Source organism: Scleropages formosus, chromosome 6 (assembly GCF_900964775.1).
Source record: "Scleropages formosus chromosome 6, fSclFor1.1, whole genome shotgun sequence".
Lineage (NCBI taxonomy): Eukaryota > Metazoa > Chordata > Actinopteri > Osteoglossiformes > Osteoglossidae > Scleropages > Scleropages formosus.
Window position 1 is genome coordinate 16,289,495 of NC_041811.1, and position 22,732 is coordinate 16,312,226.

General features: G+C 39.7%; 1 protein-coding gene across 1 annotated transcript; it reads left to right on the forward strand.

The window, feature by feature from the left end:
• Positions 1-1,523: 1,523 nt before the first annotated feature.
• Positions 1,524-22,443, forward strand: wdr36 (WD repeat domain 36). The gene is made up of 23 exons (XM_029253146.1): positions 1,524-1,820; positions 3,509-3,536; positions 4,131-4,231; positions 4,706-4,823; positions 5,288-5,420; positions 9,911-9,965; positions 10,913-11,045; positions 11,243-11,418; positions 12,628-12,748; positions 13,088-13,153; positions 13,728-13,811; positions 14,321-14,475; positions 14,760-14,874; positions 15,227-15,392; positions 16,755-16,863; positions 16,969-17,048; positions 17,455-17,562; positions 18,500-18,597; positions 18,909-19,051; positions 19,936-20,055; positions 20,501-20,582; positions 20,856-21,043; positions 21,851-22,443. Exons 1-23 carry the CDS (start codon positions 1,680-1,682, stop codon positions 21,998-22,000), a joined length of 2,670 nt encoding a protein of 889 aa, XP_029108979.1. The 5' UTR covers positions 1,524-1,679; the 3' UTR covers positions 22,001-22,443.
• Positions 22,444-22,732: the final 289 nt, after the last annotated feature.

The following is a 22,732-nucleotide window of genomic DNA, read 5'->3' on the forward strand; positions in this document are numbered from 1 at the left end:
AATCTTTAAAAAGTTTGTCAATATCAATATGATACAATAAGCGGAACCCCCGCACCTAAAAACTCACCGTGTAAAACTGACTAATATTAAGGAATGTTGCGGGCCTTGATTAAACGCAGCCTAAATCATACACCATACGCGGCATATTATACTACACTATAACACTATATATTTTAACGACTTACTGTTACTGTGTTTGAGCGGGAAATGTGTTCATTGTAATTGGTTAGCTTTTGGTGACGTACGGGGAATATAAAGGGGCGATTGCGGCTGCCATGAGGAGAAAGAAGAGAGAGCCTGGGGACGCTAATCAGGCCGGGAAGGCTGGCTTGAGGCTCAGGTCTGGGAGGAAACAGGGTCTTCGGAGTCGACCGAGACCTTATTCTCTGTTGCTGGTGTTCGTATAAACGTTCGAGATGAACGCCGCCTCTAGCTCTGCGTCCTTCCTCGCCCCATCCCCACGGCCCTGCGCGCCACAATACTATAATACTTACTTAAAAATCCAGATTGCTACAAGATTAAATAATTGATACACACAAACGCAAATAAATAGCATGATATGCACAAATCAAACACTGTCCAGCAACATTTGACTAGACATTCAACTTGTTACTATTTAGTTTACCGCAAGATAAAGTACTGCTTGTCGTCAGTATAATTTATATTTGTTCCACTTATTCGTCAGTAGTTTTCGGGTGATGCTAAGTCTTGCACTTATCCTGTACAAGGTACATTATTAAAAATTGTATCAGCGACTAATGTTGCAAAATTGTACAGGTTGTTAATATTTTTAAATACTTATAGTATACAACCGTTTGGTGGCCCTGCTGTGTCGACAGTTACTTTCCCTATTTCCCACCCAAGCCGGCAAAACCGAAACAATTAATAAAACATACAAGTCGCGAAGACCGGCGGGGACACTTCGACAAAAATGCCATACATACGCAACTTAAATTAACTCTGCTGTTACATTTACGGTGACCGCATTCTTCTCAGAAATTTTACATGGAGAATACTACTAATTGTACTCTTTTCATTTCTTGTCTTTGGAAAATATATGTATCACACACACACACACACATTTTCAGAACCGCTTGTCCCTTACGGGGTCACGGGGAACCGGAGCCTACCCGGCAACACAGGGCGTAAGGCCGGAGGGGGAAGGGGACACACCCAGGACGGGACACCAGTCCGTCGCAAGGCACCCCAAGCGGGACTCGAACCCCAGACCCACCGGAGAGCAGGACCGCGGTCCAACCCACTGCGCCACCGCACCCCCATATATGTATCAATTAATATGAATTAAAATTGTTTAGGATGTTACCATGTCGTAATAAACTTCGACAATAAACTAAAATGGAAATGATTAATATATTAGCATGTATGTAGCAAAATATAAAAGATAATTATAAGAAAAAAATGAGTTTAAACCAAACTAGCTGAAACATTATTTAAAAAATCAGTAGGAACTGAATATTTCGTACGAGGGGGTTATTGGGACCATTTATAGTGCAACACACGGGTGCTTATGGCAAGTCCACCACGGTTTCTGGTCGTAACGTGGCTTGTGGAAATCGCCTTTTAAAGTTCCTTCTTTAAATGTGTTGATTTATGTTTTATTAAACTACAAGTCGATTTGTGTTATTGAAGTTTGAGGTTTTAACATTTCCGCTGGAAACATGAGAGAGAGCGCAATTTTCTCTGGCTTCAGGGCTTTGGGACTGTACTCGAATCACCTCCCGCACGTTGTGCGGTACCACCAGAAACACCGAAAGTTCTACATCGTAACGGCCGTCGGGAAATGTTTTCATACGTACAACGTAAGTGACTGAGGAGGTTATCGCGCGAGTCGCCTTGGCGGCTCCGTGCGCGCGCTGTGGCTGCCGGTAGGCTTGTGTGTGTTGTGGCCACGAGGATTGCTAATGCTAAGCTAATGGGGAAAGTGCTCTGTGGGTGGCAGCATTCAGCGGCTCTAAAACAAAAATAAGTAGTACAACTCGGGCAATTTTTTGGTCTCCTTCACATCAGGATTCTGGGTGTGTCGTCTCTTGTCGAGAAATGGGGTGCACAGAAGAGAAGTTTGTAAACTTTCCCTCCTCACTAACGCAGAGTGAAAGCATCCGATGGCTATCATCAGAGTGTCACACACACAGATAGTAATGTTTTGATTGTTGACTTTGAAAAAGTTTCTCTCATTTTAACACGTATAGAACCAGAGGAAAAAAAAAAAAAACTTTTCTTCTCTGTTACGTATGTGTGAATTGTACACATTCTGTCCATTTTTATCAATCATGTCCCCCTGGTTGTATTAGATTCCACTCTGCACAGTCAGTGCACTTCTGTACCTGTTCACACCCAAGAAATCACGTAGTTAGAATAAGGATTTGAATGAGCTTTTACAAATGATGACAGACAGAAATGTTATTAGAAGTTAATTTAGCAGATGCTTTTCTCCAAAGGCGACGTACATCTCGGAGAAGAAAAGAGTACAGGTTGCTGGGCATTGTGTTCCACTGGGGTTAAATCATCATGGTTCATTTACAGGCGTTTAGAATTGGATTGCCTTCTTGATTGTAAAAAGTTTTCTTACCTTACAGAATGAAGTACTGGTTGCATTTAGAGAGAGGAAAAAGTGTTACATTGCAAAAGATGTTATAAGGGTGTTGAGTTTTTAGAAAAGTATATGTCTATGGGGGGGTGCAGTGGGTTGGACCGGGTCCTGCTGTCCGGTGGGTCTGGGGTTCGAGTCTCGCTTGGGGTGCCTTGCGATGGACTGGTGTCCTGTCCTGGGTGTGTCCCCTCCAGCCCTTCACCCTGTGTTGCTGGGTTAGGCTCTGGCTCCCCGCGACCCCATATGGGACAAGCGGTTTCAGATGATGTGTGTGTGTGTGTGTGTGTGTGTGTGTGTGTATGTAGTCCATTTAGGTAGGTGGTAGTTTTGGTAACATTCTTAGAGAAATGTGGGATTACTACAAACGCACATCTTTTTCGGAACAGATTTTAGAACTTATAAGGGACTGGGGTGGTCAAGTTCACTGTGCTTTCAAGAGAGGTTCTGCTTATTTTAATTCATAGGAATATCCATGAATATCCATTTTCTTCTTGATTATGTATAGCATGTTAGAGCGGGCAGTTTCATCCTAATCTTTAACATTTAATTAACAGCATCTTTGAAGAGGCTTATATCCCAAACTCTTGGAACAGGAAATATTTTTTTGGCTCTGCTAATGTATGTCATGTCTTAAATATAAATCGTATTGCTTAAACTGTGTACCATCTACTGAGTGAACCTATCGATCTGTTTCTTTAATTGCTTATTAATTCAGGGTCGACGTGGTCAGGTGCCTATCTTGGAAGTCTAATAGGATAAGAAGTTAAAGCCAATCACACAAGGATTCTCTCATTTACACTCTAAGGGCAACTTATTGTGACATTTAGGCTGCATCTTAAAGAAATATTTCTGCTGTATAATGCTGAGAGAGTACATTTTTTTGTTTTGCTCTTCTAGGTCCAGAAACTTGGAATCGTTTCTGTCAGTAAGTTTACATTTAATGCACATGCGCTTATTTGTTTGTCCTCAGTAATTATTAACTTTTAGCTGTCCGTAATTTTTTCAGTGGGTATTACACCAATTTAGGGTATAACACTAATATAGACGTTATTTTAGTTTTAGAATCACCAACCATCAGTTTTATTGAGCTAATTAGCCTCATTTGTATCACTTTTGTACCATTTGTACATCTGGTACTCATTTGCAGCTGGTAGTATAGTGGTTATCGCTCCTGCCTTTGGACCCAAAGGTCGCAGGTTGAAATTCCACCTCCAGCTGTAGTACCCCTGAATAAGGTACTTATCCTAAATTGCTCCAGTAAAATTGCCCAGCTTTATAAATGGGTAAATTACTTACAATGTTAAGCTACTTACAGTTATGTTGTTACAGTTGTGGTGGTTTTATTTTGTCTTTTGTTGCTTGCAGACCCACTCTTTGCAGTATGAGATGAAATAAACAATTTATATTGCTTCTTTATTTTAATCCAAGTATAAGATGGTTATGTGCTGAAATTATTATCATTATTATTATTATTATTATTATTATTATTATTATTTTTTTTTTTTTGTTTTTTGAATAGGCAATGCCCTTTCAGAAGATATCGCATGCCTCGCTGCTGATAAAATGCTTGTCTTTGTTGCACATGGAAGGATAGTGCATGCATTTGCCAGGAACAAAGAGGTAAAACTCCTGTTTTCTGACTGATTTTGTTGAAAGCTGGAAAAATGTACATGTATAGCTCTATAAAATATTACTTGCTTACGCCTTCCACCCCTCCTGTGGCATAGGCCGCCATCAAGGGCTTCATTTTTTGGCGTTTCTGTAGCTGGCAAGGTTTTTACGGTGTGGGGTAACTAGCCCCATGCCCAATCCTCCTTTCTCAGCTGGGATTGGGATCATTCATGGTGAAGTTCATATAAAATAATATTCTTTTCACATTATTCTCCTTTTAGGATGGGGGGAGTGGGATAAACAGTTGAAGGTTTTTAAATATTTGCTTATTTCCCCTTGGCAGAGAGCATTTTAATATGGCTGCAGTTATACATCATAGAATAGAGCACTGATGGAAATGGACATTTGAGAAATTTGATGAAATGATTGCATAATATTCACAGTATGTTATTTATTTACATATGTTATGATGTATATTTCCAGATTGTCCACACTTATGTCGGTCATGAGGCAGATGTTCACCTTTTGCTGCCTTTTGGAGATCATGTGATTTCAGTGGACCACAATAATGCTGTCATTATTTGGCATGTACAGTCAGAAGGTTTGTAGGTCATTCTAAGCTCTTTGTGACAAGACTTTCAAATTTGATAATTCCTGAATGATGGGATCTTTCTTAAAATCGTTATACTTATATTCACGAAAAAATCTGTAGCATACAAAAAATCCAATCAAACTTTTTGTGGGTGTTTTGTATTTGCTTTGATTTTTTTTTTTTTCCCCCAAATTGTTTTAGATATACAGGCTTTTAAATTAAAAAATTGTCACTTTCTTTGTTGATTTAAAAACCCTGAAAGAAAGTGAAATCTGTACTCTATAAGCCTGTACAACCTTTTTATACTTTAGAATTTCTTAACCTGAAAATATGTTTGCCTAATAGCTGGATGTGACAAGCCTTTTTCAAAGATTTACAGTATCTGTCATATTGTTTGCTCAGTTTATTTGGGATCTAGAAAAAATAAATGTGATTTAAATTTTTGTAATAAAATTTGCTTTCTCATCTCCAAGAGGGATACTTGCACATGACATTTGACAAAGTCACATTTGAAGTTTCGGCCGTAATGCATCCAAGCACGTACCTAAACAAAATCTTGTTTGGAAGCAATCAAGGAAGCCTCCAGCTGTGGAATATTAAGTCAAGGTAAGAATTTCTCATGTGTATGGTTTTTGTCACTGATCAGCATGCTGTGCAAAATGTTTAAAAACCTGAATCTCTCAACTAAGGACTGCTAGTTTCAGTCTCAAGATGGTCCCTGCTGTAGAAGCATTAATTAGACTGTATGGACTTAACTTTTTATTCTATGGAGTGGGAAAGGTATTGAGGTCATTTACGTTCATTCATTTAGCTTACGCTTGTTTCTAAAGCAACTTACTCTACCTACAGTTATCTTCACATTTATACAGCTGGGTAATTTTACTGGAGCAGTTTTGAGTAGGTACCTTGCTCAAGGGTACTACACCTGGAAGTGAGATCTAAACTTACGACCTTTTGGTCCAAAGGCAGCTTACCACTGCACTACCAGTTTTCCCAGGTTATCCAGGAAGGAGCTATGAGGGTCATCAGTACAGCAATAGAGATAGCATGGAATTCAAAGGAGGATAGATCAAACATGTGGGGAGGGGGAATGGAATATACCCACTGGGAAGAGATGAGCAGGCCTGTTCCTCCACTTCTGTTACAAAAGGAGTAGTTGGTGGAGGGGGCTTCAGGTGTGACCATATATTTTGAGGTGATTCAAGTTCCAGTGAAGGCCAGGAGGTCGAGTGACTGGTGGGAGGCGTAGGCCAGGGTGTAGTCAGCCTTCCCTGCAACAGACAGACAGTTCCAGAGGGCCATGGAGAACTTGAAACAGGACGGAGGGGTTGAAAGACGAGAATACACCCGGTTACTGTTGCAGCGGAAGTGTTTAGGTCTGTGATGATGGTGATAGCGCTTGGTTAGTTACCACAGATAAATTTAATGTGAAATACTTTTGTCGCATCATACCTTACAGAACACTGTTTGGACAGCAAAACTTGCATAAGAATGGTGACCTCCCTCAGTGGACTGCCACAGGTGGACTCCTTGGTCTTTGCACCTTGTCTTCAGACCACGAGGTTGCCACTACACATTAGTTGCTGTAATGTGAAGCAGATTAGGTCAGCTACAAACCAAAACCAAAAGTATTAAAAGATTTGCACGTAAACAAAGGAGTGATAGTTATTCTAAATTGCTCACAAAGTACCAGTTAATCGCTGTACGTTACTTTGGAGAAAGGCATCTTCTAAATGAATAAATGTAAAAGTCTTGTTCTCAGTTATTGGGATGTGCAGAAAATCCAAACTCGGGCCCTCGTAAACACAAAGAAATGCCTTATAAGCTGAAGTTAGGGTGTTAAATGAAACTCCTTATCCCTCTCATTTGAATGGACATATATCAGGCAATGACTGCTGCCTTTTACACCAAAATTTTCTTAAACTGTACTCTGAATACAGTTTGTCTTGATTTACAACATTAGTTACAAAGGTAACTAACATAGATACTACAATGTACAGTCTGGCACCTAAAATTTAAAGGGTAAATTAATTGTGACAGCCATTCTGTGTAAATGTTTTTTTTAAAGTAATGCCTATAAAGTCTGTACTCTATGTAACTTTTCATCATGAACGCTAGTAAACTTTACTGACCAAATATTTCATCATAAATGTTTCTGTTAGAGATGCATGAATATACTCCAAATAATGGTTGGTGCCTTATTTTAATAAGAGCTCTAAATAAATATTTGTTGTATTTCTCTGGAATTTGGAGATGTCTACAAATTTGTTTTTGGCCCGATAGTGGGTGTGTTTATATCAGGTGGTGATGTCACCTTTGCTGTGAAGCAGTTCACCTTTTGATCTGCAGGAATGACATTTCTGGAATAATTGTTGACATGCAAAGATAGCAATAGTCAGGTTTGTTTTTATATGGAACTCTAAATGCATACACAGGCTTTGACTAAGGCTGACAGACCAAACTGTGTTTTTTAGCATTTTGGTTTGGTGATATTTTGCTGCCTCTTTTTTAAAAGTCACTTTTTGGCTTCATTTTATGAAGATGAAGCTCAGAGATGGAACAATGTTTATGTACACTCATCCCTTACATTACGGGGTCTCGTACTATTCAACACTGCAATGGCATGTGGAAAATATATACCCTTTTATCCCACAAATCAGGCATATAAGTTCAATACTATTGCATTTTTGCCCATTATGGAATCATTCTACTTCCATAAATGTGCTTTTTGCAATCTGTCAAACGCACCACACACAGAACCACAAACATGTGCTCTGAACCCCTTCCTTAGTTATTGGTTCAGAGCAGTTACAACAGGAACAAAGTAAAGATGGTGTAAAACTTCATGGGAGCATCTTGGGAAATGATGTAATAAAAAAATTTTTTTACTATGTACAGAAATGTATTATCCATTCATCTAATTTCAACAACTGCATTAGTGGGACAAAAGCAAGGTTAACGTGATCCAGAGCCTATCCCGGATGCATTGAGTGCAAGGTGGGGGGATGTACACCCTGAACTGGAAGCCAGTCCATTACAAAAAACTTATTATGGTTAGCACAAATTGTCTAAAGCAAGACAACACAGGAGAAGAACATCCTATCATTTTGACAATCTTAATCACAATTATCAATCGATTAGTCAGTCTATCGCAGTTGAAACAGGAAATGAATTTCCCATTTAATTGATGTTTTCCTCCAAAGTGACTTACAGTTATGTGGATTGAAATAATTTACCCATTTATACAGCTGAGTAATTTTTTATTGGTGCAATTCAGAGTAAGTACCCTGATCAGAGGTAGTACAGCTGGAACTGGAATACAAGCCTTGCTCGTATGACTCCTTAAGGAATTCATCTGCAATATAAACTTGTAACAGTTAATTTTGTTTGTAATTTAAAGATTCACAGCAAGTGAGTGGTGTGAGAGGTTGTGGGTTCAGTCTCTGCTCAGTCTGTGTGGAGTTTGCATCTTTTCTGTGTCTGTGTGGGTTTCCTCTGAGTGCTCTGGTTTCCTCCCACAGTTCAGATATGTTGTTCAGGTGGATTAGTGACTCAGATTACCTGGTGTGTGTGTGTGTGTGTGTGTGTGTGTGTGTGTGTGTGTGTGTGTGTGTGAGAGAGTGAGTGACAGAGTGTGTTTCATTGGTGTATGTGTGAGTGACTCATTGTAAGTACTGCATCTGGCATTGTAAATCACCTTGGTTAAATAAGGTCTGGGCTGATGCTACTACATCTTGTTCGTTGGAAGTCGCTTTGTAGAAAAGCATCTGCTAAATTAATAAATGTAAACTTGGTTATTTACGTAATTGTGTGCATGCGTGTTCTGTCAGAGAGCATGACTGAGGATGTGTGAAACTTATGCATTATTGGTTAATGTCGAGGGATGACAGTGGGGGACTTTGCTATTGGGAATAGCAAGAATTTTTCTCTGGGAGGTTCATATGCCCTACTAGTTTCCTTCTCTTTGTGTCCTGCTGTACAACAGCATTAAATGTATGCACGTCCTTACAGCAGAGTCAATAAAGCGCTGATCTTCTGATCAAGTGAAAATCTATTGTCAAAGATTTGTTGGTAATCTTACACACTGCCCGTAACAGCATAATGTTCACGTGGTGTCAGTTATTGAGGTGACTCAATCCAGCGTACCGTGTACCATGTCTCACACCCTGTACTTACGAGCACAACTCTGGGCCACCACAATCCTACACTGGAATCACAGTTACTGATAATGAATGAGTAACATTAAATGTCAAGCTAGAAGTAATATTTTTGTTAATGTTATAAAATGCATTTGTGTCATTGTCATTCCAAAAACACATTTTTTTGGTAACACTTTTTGGCTGGAATGGATTGTACTTTTCCCCCCATAAGAAATAACTGTAACGTGATCATCTCACAACTGAAATTTGCCTAATGGGATAATTTTACAGAATAAATTAACCTTTCTAAGCATTGAGGGTGAGTATTTAAGAATTATTCAGTGATATTAGGAAGCCGAAGCCTATAGCAGCTTCCTTTTGTATAAGCAGTTAAACCAATATAGTTATCACAGGAGATATGCAGCAGTCCTGCAGGTTTTTCATGTAAAATTCATTTCTAAATGTTTCATTTTACACATGTAGCATCTTTTCTTCTTTGACAGCTTTTGACAGTTTATCGTAATCTCAGCTAAACAATATCTTCAGTTTTGACTGGTATCAAATCTCACTTACAGTATGTCTGTCTGCTTCTTTCTGGGCAAATTCTGACCTTTCCTACTCCTACCATAAAAAAAAACAGTGGCTCTGAGTTGTACATTGCTGATTGAATAAATGTAAATGTTCTTGTATAAACTAGCTATACACAACAAAACGAATAAGACTGAACCTGCCATTGTTATACCTAGTGATAGTGTTTTAGTGGTGCTGGGATTTTCTAAAGTAGTTCACTGCCGGTTGGGGAAAAAAAAGTCTAAATATAGAATACCATTTCTAGGATTTCACTTCTATTTCTGTAAAATGTCGTATAGTTAGTTCAATTGATTATTCCTCCTAATATTGCTAATATTATTGTTGTGGGTTCTGAACTTTGCTTTTCACTCTTTCTATTTCTTTCAGCAAACTCCTATATACCTTCACTGGATGGGGATCTGGAGTAACAGTCCTTCAACAGGTAAGCTGCAGGCTACCTTTATCAATGAATTAATATCTCTTAGTTGATATTTTTATCTAGTTGCTTGTATTTGAACCATTTATACAGGTGTGAATTTCTACTGGAGTCATTTGGCACACTTTTGCTCCACAGTACTGCAGCAGTAACAAACAGTGGACTTGCTTGTGAAGGTCAATGTCTTTCTTCTGTCAGTAAAATTGTCATACATACAGTACTTATGCTGCAAGGATGAAGACACCTGCTAATACCTGAGCACATATGACATATGTTTATCATTTCCAAGAATATGGCAGCTGGTAGCTTATTGGTTATAGCCTCTACCATGCAATCAGAATACTTAAGTTTGAATCCCACCTCTTATTGTAGTACCCTTGAGCCAGGTTCTTACCCTGAATTGCTTCAGTAAAAATGATCCAACAATATAAATGGGTAATTGTAAGTTGTTAGTGTGCAAATCTTGCAATTCTGTTTGACTAAAGCAAAGAGTCCAACCAGCGGAGGGCAGCCTGGCAGTGATTTTCCTTTTACTGGGTTGGAAACAAGCAGGTAAATAGATTTTCTAGTAAATGGGGGGACTTTTTTGTAGGTACTTAACTCTTCAGCCTCACACAATATATGTTGAACAAGTTCGCTTTCACTCTTCTGTTCCGTTCAGCTGATATAAGTAGTGTCCAGGCATACTCACACTTCTGATTAGTACCACATAATAGGTATTATATATGGATGATAACAATTATTCACTTTATACGCAAGGCCAGTTACTTCACGTAGCCTAATGATACAGAGAGTAACCTACAACTCAGTGTTGCCAACACCTACTATATTTCTGTATTATAAGGTTAAGAGGAAGCAGAAGCTTTCATTTTAATTTCTAATATCCTCAACTTTTTTGTTTGTTTTCTTTGTCTTTTTGCTGTACTGTTATGTCAATATGTTTGTTTCCTTAGACACCAGCTGTGGATGTTGTGGGTGTTGGTCTGGCCTCAGGTCAGATCGTCATTCACAACATTAAGTATGACGAGTCACTCATGAAGTTTCAGCAGGATTGGGGCCCCATCACAGCCATTTCTTTTCGAACAGGTGACTTTTTAATTAATTTCACTACAAAGAATACTGGAAAGATACATTGGTCTTATTGCTTAATCCTGCTTTTCTCCATGTTGTCACCAATGTGTATGTGTGGTTAATTTTTAGGGGTTTAGATTCCTGTGTGCATATTTCATCACAGCTAGTGAACTCAAAGGAATTTCACAACTAACTCTTCATTTCTCTTCAAGACGGTCATCCAGTCATGGCTGCTGGGAGCCCTATTGGGCACATTGGCCTGTGGGACTTGGAGGAAAAGAAGCTCATTGCACAGATGAGGGATGCTCACAGCACTGCTGTCGCCGGTCTGACTTTTGTTCATGCCGAACCTCTTCTCATCACCAATGGGGCAGACAATGCAATTCGGGTCAGTATTTTGTGTTTGGCACTGAAGCAGAACTGTTTAGCAGCTCACAGTAGAGTAGAAAAAAGTGTCTGTGAAGCAACAAAATATTAAGTAGCCAAAGCTAAAAACTAAAAGGGGCTTTGTGCTTATTTGAAGCATAATTAAAACTGGGGTGGTTATATGGCCGCTATTGAAATCAGTGTTATCAACCCAGAGTGCATTGTATTCCAAAAACCACATAGTCTATGTTCTTTTTTACTGTATATGCTACACCTGCTTAAGAATTAATTTATTTGGATTATTTCATTTCAATAATTTTTTCCAGAATGACTTATTGTGCTGTGCTACTTAAAATTACTTAGCTATTTATATAGCTAGGTGACATTCATTGGAGCAATTCAGTGTAAATCCCTTCATCAAAGGAACTACAGTAGGAGGTGGGGTTCAAACCTAGGTCCTTGTCCTTATAGAAATAAACATTCTTAACTCTGTCATTCTCTCTCACACACACACACACACACACACACACACACACACACACACAAACACACACAACACTGACTTCTTTCAGGAAGCAGGACTGAGAACAGATTCTGGGTGGTGTCTCCTTTGAGTTTTCATTCATGTTCTTTACAGACACGGTGACTGCTGAGGGATGGAAATTCCTTTTATTTTGCTTTTCTGGTTAATGTGAAACATTTTTGTTGGGGATTTTTTCTTTTTCCTTTTCAATAAGAAATAATGTTACTTCATTCCCCCTTGCAACAGGAATTTGCCTAATGAGGTTATTTCACAGAAAAAATGTACCCCGTTATTCAACCGATGGCTGTATTTGTAAGAATTAGAAAATGTTTTTTTTTCTAAACCATAACATGTAAAACAGTTTGAATTAAAGATAAGGATGTTTTTGAACTTCTGAAGTGTGTTGTCACAATTTTCTCCATCGAGGATTTCATTCTTCAACAGTGATGATGGTGATGGTGTACCGGTGGTTTCATTTGAGAGGCACCCCACCCCTGTACAAATCTTCCTCTTCGCAGACGGAATTAATTGTTTTGACAGTTGCGCAGATTATTTAATTATAGAGCAGCACTTTCGTTCAATGGGGAACAAATTCATTTAAAAAGCAGTTGGGAGCCAAGCAATATTTTTTTCTGGGGACTCACAATTCTTAGTTGCTCCCCTGATTGACTTGAAACGGTCACATGTCAATTTTCCATTGTGACACAGGTATGGATATTTGACTCACCGGGTGGAGGCGGTCGATTACTTCACTGCCGTTTAGGACACAGTGCTCCGCCCACAAAGATCCTGTTCTATGGACAGAATGGTCAACAGGTTCTCAGCGCTGGTCAGTACCATGCAGTTCTTGTAGCTCTTTCCATGGCTGAACTGTATGTTGTGATGAATTTCCTCATTGCCAACTGATTTTTTTTTTTTTTTCTTCTCCTTCTTATTTGTCGTTTATGTAACTTAAAATATATTGGAAAATAAGGTGGTCGATACATGTATGAAATTTACTCTGGGTGTAAGTGCTGTGCTGTATGTATAAGTAACATTTTCAGTTTCAAAATTTTTGAGGATTTTGAAAGCATAGTAAATTTGTCTTGTGTATTTTAATTTTTAAGAGTTTTACAGTGTTTCTTGGACTTTTACACCCATAAAGAGTGAAATGTTTTTTTTCTGTTAGGCCAAGATGGAACCCTTCAGTGTTTCTCTACTGTGCACGAGAGATTCAATAAGAGCTTGGGACATGGTAAGGTTCTTGCATACGCTGTCATGGACATATTTAGAGCTAGTCATGCATTAATACTTTCACCTATGCCGATTATTTTCAGCGGTGTGCAATGAGCTTCTTTTCCTCCAAGTCCCAAGATTTCTAGTGACAATAAGACTTTAAGCCTATTGTAAAATTTACAGTTTTTGAATTGAAAGCTGTTCACTTGTTTCTGATTCAACATTAATTCAGTACTGTGTTCTGTTACTTTTTAGACGTTAGTTCTTTATATAAGTAGCTTTTAAATTGATTATTCTTTCCACTGTTTGTTAGCTTACCGGAGAGATAAATGACAACATACAAAAAAATATCTACTTGAATAGTCCTGTTTATTCTGTGGATGTTACTACTGCACTGACTAAACATAGAAGTGATTTTTTTTTTTTTAAAATCATGATTAATTCATGTTCATAAATCCAGCTTATTACCTCAACTTTCATAAAAAAATTTTAGCCATAAAGGATTGATTGTCTTTTCATAACAGACAAGAATTTTGTGCTTAGTAATGTCATTTACGTATATTATTTGTGTGTATTTTTAAAATTATTAATAGGTTCTATCAATAAGAAGAAATCCAAAAGGAAAGGGTTGAAGTATGACACAATGAAACTTCCAGCAATCACCACTTTTGCCGCAGGTATGAATGAAAGTCCATCACCACATAACTTGTCTCCCAGAGTGACAAAGGAAAAAGTGACGAGAGAAAGCATAACATGGTGAAAGCATGCTTGATCCAGCGTGGTGGTTAGAACTACTTACAAATGGCTCAACCATGTAATTTTCTGCATGAAGAAATCTCACCTGTGTTTTAAACACATTGCTTAAAAAGTGCAGTGTCCTAAAAACTCAACACTAACTGATTTTGCTTATACCAATGAAAAATATAATTTTTTACATCTGATTATAAAGCAAACTCTGTATAGAGAATGTGTAGAGAAATCACGTAGCAAATATTTAGTTATCCTGGAATTTAGATGGCTACACATTGAGTTGCGCATGGTTGGAAGTATTAGAAGGACATGATCCTACTATGGTTTAAATGAATCATCAGTTAATTTGGCCACTTTTATTTGTGTCTGCACTATATGCTTTTCTACACGAAAATTCTGCCATTTGACAATCTGAGCTACTGCTGTTGCCTTGTAGAAAGTGCCCGTCAGAGCGACTGGGATGGAATCATCGCCTGTCATCGCGGCTACCTCATTGCCACCACATGGAACTATCAGAAGACCTCCATGGGTGCCCACAAGCTGGAACCGGCGCGCTTTGACAAAAACCGAGCCCTCAACGTCCACACCACGGTCAGTGCATGCGCCGCAGGAGTCAACGCAGAGAGGTCCTTAGACAGTAGTTGCTAAATGGCTCCAGCCTGGCTTGTGTATGTTTCACTAAATGGGAAATGGGAATTAAGCTTCAGTGAACATGTTTTTAGTCAAATAGTTTATGGTTTTTTTCAGCCGAAAGCAATGGATAGGAAATCTATGCGTATGCTGACAAAGCAGATGTTTGTCCAATTGATGTTGCACTGATTCGGATCTATACCCCTCTGCACTTACAAAGGGCAATGACTGGTTTTTCTCTGCAGGCTGTGGATATTTCGTCATGCGGTAACTTTGCAGTTATAGCCCTCTCGTCTGGACATATTGATGTATACAACATGCAATCAGGCATCCACAGGGGCCAGTACGGTGTAGATAAAGGTGAGTGGGCATAAAAATAAAATGGCCAAGACAGATGTTAAGGTTTTTTTGTTGGAAATAACCAATTCTTACTGAAAAAGAGAAGCATGCTTTGAATGCACAATTGTTCATTACAGGTTTGACTAATATGTGGACAGGGGTCCTATAGACAGGAAGTGCTGTAAATATTTGCAGGTCTTTTAAGTCAAATGTCCCTGTAATTTTGAGGGAACTACAGCTGCTGATATTTAGCTGCTTATATTTAGCCAGCTGTTTTTTGTAGGGTGCACGGCTTGCCCTCAGCACACTGATGGCAGGCTTTTGATGCTGTCTTGACTTATTATACAAAATGAGCATTCCTTCTATCATCCAGCACACCATGGTCCCGTACGCGGTGTTGCGATTGATGGTCTCAACCAGCTGACCATCAGCGTTGGGGCCGACAAGCTGATCAAACTGTGGAAGTTCAAATCCAAGGAGCTGGTCCACACCCACAGCCTGTGTGTGTCGCCTGCTGCCAGCAAGTTACACAGGGACAGGTGAGAGAAGATATGAACTTCTGCTGCCCCTGCCATAGTCTTTGCAGAGCTTTGGGAGAAGCAGATGGCATAGTGGATGGAGTACTTGCCTTCCCACTGAACAATCAGAATGGTCTCTCCTTCTGTAGAAGCCTTGATCAAGATACCTTCAGTGAATAGATAAACAATAAATTGTCCAGTTGTGTAAATGGAAAAGTCATAGTCATGTACAGACTTGACATAGAAAAATGCAGGCAATATCTATGTTATTTGGTATAGATTAGATCTTCTGAATGCTTCACTATTTGTCATCATTGGAGTTCTACACAATGTTTAAATGGCCCATTGGTTTTGGTGTAGCCAGTTCCATGTTTTTCACAGTTGATTTGTGGCATCCACCCCAACTATGCTGACATTTTCCTGTAACTGCCACAAGTCCTGCAAAAAACAAATGAAAAAAACAGATTTTAGAGAAATGAAACATTGACCTTCCAATGGACTGGCGTCCTGTCCAGGGTGTGCTCCCCCACCCCTTCAGCCTTGCGCCCAATGTCTCTGGGATAGGCTCCCACAAGTGTGTGCGCACGCACGCACGCACGCACGCACGCACACACACACACACACACACACACACACTGACTGAAATCGCTTATCCCAAGCAGGGTCGTGGTGAGCCGGAGCCTAACACGGCAGCGCAGGGCGTAAGGCTAGAGGGGGAGGGGAGACACCCAGGCTGGGGTGCCAGGTCGTCTCAAGGCACCCCAAGCAGGACTTGAACCCCAGACCCACCAGAGAGCAGGACCTGGCCAAGCCTGCTGCGCCACTGTGCCCGCCGCGGGGCAAGCGGTTATTGAAATTGGGTGGTTGGAAATGAAACGTCTTTGGTTCACAATCGACCTTTATTTTCTAAATTTCATTAGTGTTTCAATGAATAAGATCAAGATTACTGAAGAACACAAAAACTAGGTATAAAATTAAGGTAAGAATAGTTAATCCACAGGTTTTAAACCTGTTAAATAGGCTGTATCTGCAGAAAGACTCTGTTAGTGGTTGACGAAGACAATGATTATGGTTATAATTATCATGATTTGAAAAATGACAGTGAGAAACTCGAAATGAAAATGCCCAGTTACACACACTGGCTGAAACTGTTTGTCCCGAGTGGGGTCGCGGTGAACCAGAGCCTAACCGGGCAACACAGGGTGCAAGGCTGGAGGGGGAGGGGACACCCCCAGCTCTGGACGCCAGTCCATCGCAAGGCACCCCAAGCAGGACTCAAGACCCATGACCCTTCCAAGCGTGCTGCACCACCGCACCCCTCCCCAGTTCCCGGTTAGATGTGTGTAACACTTCCAGCTATATTGTTTTGTTTATTGCTATCAGTGGCATGTTGGCTATTGCTTTGGACGACTTCACTCTTAACATTATGGACCTGGAGACGAGAAGGATCGTCCGCAAATTTTCCGGCCACCGCGGCCAGATCAACGATATGGTGAGTTCACTGTACAAGTTGAAGTCGTGGACCTACTGCTGAAACTGCCGTATTTCTCAAACAAGTTTTCTTTTTTCTTTTTTCCACCTGTTTTCATATATGAAGACATTCAGCCCTGATGGCCGCTGGTTGATAACAGCCGCCATGGACTGCACCATCCGGACATGGGACCTGCCTTCTGGCTCGTAAGTTACCTCACACCCCTGTCCCAGTATGTTATATGCTCCTCCTGTTCAGTTTCGCTTGCAGAAACTTGCTTGCTACCAAAGCCCCACCAGAAAAAAGGAAATGGCCAAGATGCGATAACTTGATGTAGCCTTGATAAAGGTACCGCAGAGGGGCACGTTTTGACTGAATCTTCAGGCCATTATTACTGTCAATTTAGATCTTTGAGATGACCTTTCTGGAAGGGAAAACAGACATGAAAGGTTGCATTTCCCGAAAAATACGGTTCTGTATGGTAAATGTATGGCGGGCTGGACTTTTTGAGATGGTCATTTGCTCCTCCTTGGGAGTCTCCCCCACCCTCTTGCAGTTGATTGGGTTTTCTGTCTCCTTTGTCAATCTGCCCTCAATCTTTTATTTTTTCAGGCTAGTGGACTGCTTCTTGGTAGATGCTGCTGCGGTTAGTCTCACCGTTTCTCCCACAGGGGATTTTCTGGCCTCTGTGCATGTTGACAGTCTGGGAATATACTTATGGTAAGAGTCATCTGGGAACTTCTGTTGTCATGGATGGGAGTGAGAGTGCCTGAGGTATCTTATCGCATTGTGCTGAAGTCACACATGGCCAGTTTGAATGTCAGACAAATGGGAGTCAGGTGTATTTGTGGAGAAGTTTCAGATTGGCTGGTGTCTCCTTTTATGTACAATAGAGTTAATTTCCCTGTACAAGAACCCCATTAAATTATACTCACAGTATTAGGTTTCAAGTGTGCCATGTTGTATGTGGTAATGAAATGAGACTATCTGATATTTCTGGAAGGTTTCAGTTCTCTAAAGTAGAGGGGGCATGTGCTTAGTTCTGCAGTGTTTTATAGAGCTTGGTTTTATGATAAATCACAATTTAATATACTATGTTAAATCACAAAATGTACACAATATTTTCCTCATCTGAGAATAGTTTTGATGCAGCAAGGGATATTTCATATGTATAAGTCAGATTTTTAGAAAAAATTAAGTGCATTGTATCAAGTTTTGTTAATCATAATATTGTCCTTATGCAATCAGATCTGTACAGTTTGTCATTACATTTTCTTTGCTATGAATATAAATGTTTAGTAAATTGGACCGCTGGTGATGAGTTTCACAATTTGATTGTCGAACATACATTAGAGAAAGGTCATACAGACAGTCTGAATTTTTGTACTGGTTTAGTACATTTTCTCACCAGTTTCAGGTTTTTTTAGATGTCATTTTTGACATTTAGGAAGTTAAGACCAAAACTTGTACTATGTACTTAAATCCAGCCTCCAGTTTGAAAGAAATAAAGTAGCCACACCAGCAACTCAATAGTATAGCATACACAACTTCTTTCTAGGAACATTCTGGCTTTTATTAATATACTTTTGAATTTAAGTATAGGAATGAAAAGTAATGCAGTGGTTGCTTGGTTTGACATCTCCCTCCTGAATTGCAGGTCCAACAAGACTTTATACAGCATGGTCTCTTTGCGCCCATTACCTTTGGACTTCGAGCCCACGGTCGTGATGTTGCCTGGAACCTGCCCTGTTCAAGGTGGGTAATTATGTATCTAACCCATATTTCTAAAATGGAATGTTAAACATTGTGCTGCTTTGAGATTTTAAAACTCGCTGTTCTTCATTGGAAATTCAGCTTCTTTTGTTGATGAGCAGGAAATAGCACCATTGTCATATCAGTATTGCCTGCTTTATAGCTTTTGAAAATCTTTGCCTATTCATGTAGACTGATACTGTACTGAAGCAACTCAGATTGAAATAGTGATTTTGCATAAGAAAATGATATCAAGGATGCGTGTTGTTTGACATCTTGCTGTAAATTCAGTAAACATGTTTTTTAATGTGTAGATGTCACTGATGAGGACATGGACCAGACCAGTGATGAAATGATAGAATATGTGTCGCTGGAGCAATTAGATGAACACTTGGTCACACTCTCTCTGATGCCGGATTCCAGATGGAAGAACCTGCTAAATCTGGATCTCATCAAGGTCGGTCGGTCTGTCTGTCTGTCTGTTTACAGAACCAAAAAAAAGCATCCCCTTGTATGTCAGTTCCTTTTAACTTGTGCCTGTACTGACATCTAGTGGACACTCATATCTTTTCCTATAAAGAGCTTTTATGTCACAAAAACGAAAATTCCTGTGAATTGATTTCTTTGATAACCTGTTTATTGAAAGCAACTTTCATTTTGACATGTACACAACTGCCAAATTTCACTTGAGCAATTCAAACTGCTTTTCAAAGGTTCTACAGTAATGTTGAGTAGGGTTTGAACCAGCAATCTTTGTATTCTATATCCATGTCCTTGACTGCTGTGACTTGCTGCCTCCGCTTATGATTGTATTTTACATTTATTCATTTAGCAGATGCTTTTCTTCAAAGTGACGTACATCTCACAGAAAATACAATTTCTGCATTACTTTAGGAGAAACGGACATAGCTGCAGATGTATTTTGACTGGAAGTAAATTTCAGACATAGCATCATTTCAGTAGAAGACCTTGTAAGCGGAAAAGTTGTTGTGACGCTTCTGGTTAGATTATACATGGAGACTGATGTAGCATTCCGTGTGAGACAATCACGTTTGGCGTCATTGTCTGCTGTTGTAATGATCATACTGTGATGCCTGTATCTGTATATTATTTGTTACTGACTGATTTATCTCATGTGTTTCTCCAAAGAGATTTAGTGCCCTTAACTTAGTTGTGCACTAAGCTACTTACAACTATTTGTTCATTTGTACAACTGGATAATTTTTACTGTATGCTTAGTGCTGCAGTGAGAGTAAAGATTTGAACATTGCATATGAAGAGCAGGTGATGGTGATGTAGCATGGCATAATCATGAAACAATCTACTAACTTTGCTTCACAGAAACGGAACAAACCCAAGGAGCCCCCCAGAGTGCCCAGCACTGCCCCCTTCTTCATCCCCACCATTCCAGGGCTCATGCCACAGTTTGCCGTTCCCAAGGACCAGAGTGCAAAGGATCAGGTGAAAACAATGGCCTGCTGAAGTCTTTCATGGTTTCTCCCTGGCAGAAAGGAAAAAGTTCCAGTGGTTTTTTTTTTTTTTTTTTTTTTTTTTTTTTTGGTGAAAGAGGCAAATGTCACGAAAACAAGTGTTTACCGTCAAAGTGGAAAGGTGCTTTGCATTTGCTTAGACTGTCACAGCATCACTGCATTTATTTATTTCGTTGACTCTTTTGTACAAAGCAACTTAGAATCTTAAGCTATGTGAAATGATTTACCCATATATACAGCTGAGTAATTTTTACTGGAGCAGTTCAGGGTAAGTACCTTGATCAAGGGTACTACAGCTGGAGGAAGGATTCAAATCCAGGTGCTTTACCTGCTGCCAGCAGTTTTTATAATGCAGTTAGATGTATCCATATTGCAAATTGACCTAGAATTATCACTGTTGTCTTTCTTTTTTAAAGTCAAAAGTGGTCGATCTTGGAGTGCTGGCACAAAAATCGGACTTCTACCTCCAACTTGAGGACGCCTGGCTTACCAACAACTGTAAGTCAAACAGAGGCCATAATGTTTTGAAAAAACTAATAAAAATGGTAATAGAAATAATCATATTTGAGGGGGCAGTCTAAAGTTGGAGCACTCTAAGGAAAATATATGAAACTGTGTTTATAATTTCTAGGCCAGAATTTCATTCAAATGTAGGTACTCAGAATTCAATGTTCTGGATGGAATGTGCTATTCTAAGATGATTGAACTCATGGGTTGGAACTAGAACTAAGCGGAGGGGTCAGTCTTTGTAACTGTATGTCGGCCTTCCAGATGCGGGGCCCTTGGGGCTTCTGAAGGGCATGGGCCCGTCGGCTATTGACACAGAGCTACGGGGTCTGGCACCGGATGTGGGTGGGACCCTGGAGATCATGCAAGCCTTCCTAAGGATGATCACCAACATGTTGGACTCCAAGAGGGACTTTGATTTGGCACAGGCCTACCTTGCTCTCTTCCTCAAGGTTGGTCAAAGTGGTAGAAGGGCAAATTTCAGCAAATGTGAACCTGCTCAGTGTTTTAAGATAAATTTGTCATGTAAGATAGTATTGGCAGAATGTAATCCGTATGTACTTTAACTAAATGTGAATAATCTTTGATATGCAGGTATGCTTCTTGGAGAGACTGGTTGCAACAAATCTTACAATCCGGAGTTGCCTAGCTGACACCTTTGTCCAAGGCAACTGGCAGTGCTGGATTTACTGTATCAAACTGCCTATAATCATCTACAGATTTTAACAGCAGAGCGAAACACATTTACTCATTTGCTGTCACATACACATTCTATGGGAAATTTGGAGTCGCCAATTAATATTAAACTTTGACTGTGAGGAAATCCCCACAAGCATGGAGAGAACATGCAAACTCCACACAGACTGAGCTAGTTCTGAACCTGCATCCAAATAGACAGCCCAGAGGCTATGTGCTACCAGACTACCCGCTGCACTACTGAGCAGCCCAGACAGTACGAAGTGATCCTGTGCCCACTGTATTCCATAGAAACACCTTGAACTGTTAAGTTACAGGTGGGATTGTTGACTTTGTTCATTATTGTTACTCTGCCTCTTTCTGAGCTGGGAGCTGATGAGGCGTTTTGACGGACAAGAGGGGGGGAAAAAAAAAAAGCTAATTTTGCACAAGGCTTTTTTTTTTTTTTTAAAGAAAGAAAAAAAAAAAAAAAGTCATACACACCATTTGGTGTAAGTTGCTCACTTTCGGAGAATGGTTTTGGAGGTTTCTTTGTTTTATTTATTATGCTCCTTTTGTTGCAGTTGCACCTCCGACTGATCTCACAGGAGCCAGAGCTCATGGAAGAGTCATCTAAAGTGTCCCAGAAACTGGAGGAAATATGGACAGAGATGGAGACCCTTTTCAATCAGTCTCTCTGTTTGCTTGCCTATACCAAAAGTGCATTGCTGTGAAATATGTTTGGCTCTTGCTTGCACTGTTCATTTTTGTAATGAAATCAAAAGTGTTCTTTAAAAATCAGTTTTTTGTTATATATAATGTGAGCAATGCTTCCCAAGTGAAGGTAAACCCCTAATGCTGATGTCTGGAATAGGTAATCTCCTTCAGACATCATGTATTTCCTTGAAAGGTGAGAATCCAGTTCATGCCAGCACATTAAACCCATCCACTGCTTTTTCCGTGTTGGTGTCATTGCAGATGCTGAGCATCATGAATAAGCACACAGTGTGCATTATGTGTAGTCTGATTTAATTTTAAAGGAAATTATTTAATGTGTTTCTGCAATAATTTTTTTTGCTAAATCAAATGGTATTTATTGGCATGTATAACTTGTAACAACACAGCAGTAAGTCACTATTTGGGACAGCTGGTGGTGTAGTGGTTAGCACTACTGCCTTTGGATCTAAAGGTTGTAGGTTTGATCTCTGGCTGTAGTACCCTTGAGCAAGGTACTTACCCTAAAATTGCTCCAGTAAAATTACCCAGCTGGGTAAATAATTGTAACCTTAATATTTTAAGTCGCTTTGGAGAAAAGCATCAGCTGAATGAATAAATGTGAGTCATCTTGTTTACTCAGAATAGCTCCAACTAGTGGTTAAATAAGCAATTGCTGTGACCTGATTAGGCTCAATATTGGTGAACAGAGGCAGCGTAAATCTCGTGACTGATGTGCAATAGTGCAACCA

What these genes read in the sequence shown, in the direction of transcription:
- wdr36 (XM_029253146.1), top strand. Translation starts at nt 1,680, where the DNA reads ATGAGAGAGAGCGCAATTTTCTCTGGCTTCAGGGCTTTGGGACTGTAC. An exon ending in AATGTTTTCATACGTACAAC is followed by an intron (nt 1,821 to 3,508) that starts GTAAGTGACTGA and finishes TTGCTCTTCTAG; the next exon opens with GTCCAGAAACTTGGAATCGT. An exon ending in CATTTGCCAGGAACAAAGAG is followed by an intron (nt 4,232 to 4,705) that starts GTAAAACTCCTG and finishes GTATATTTCCAG; the next exon opens with ATTGTCCACACTTATGTCGG.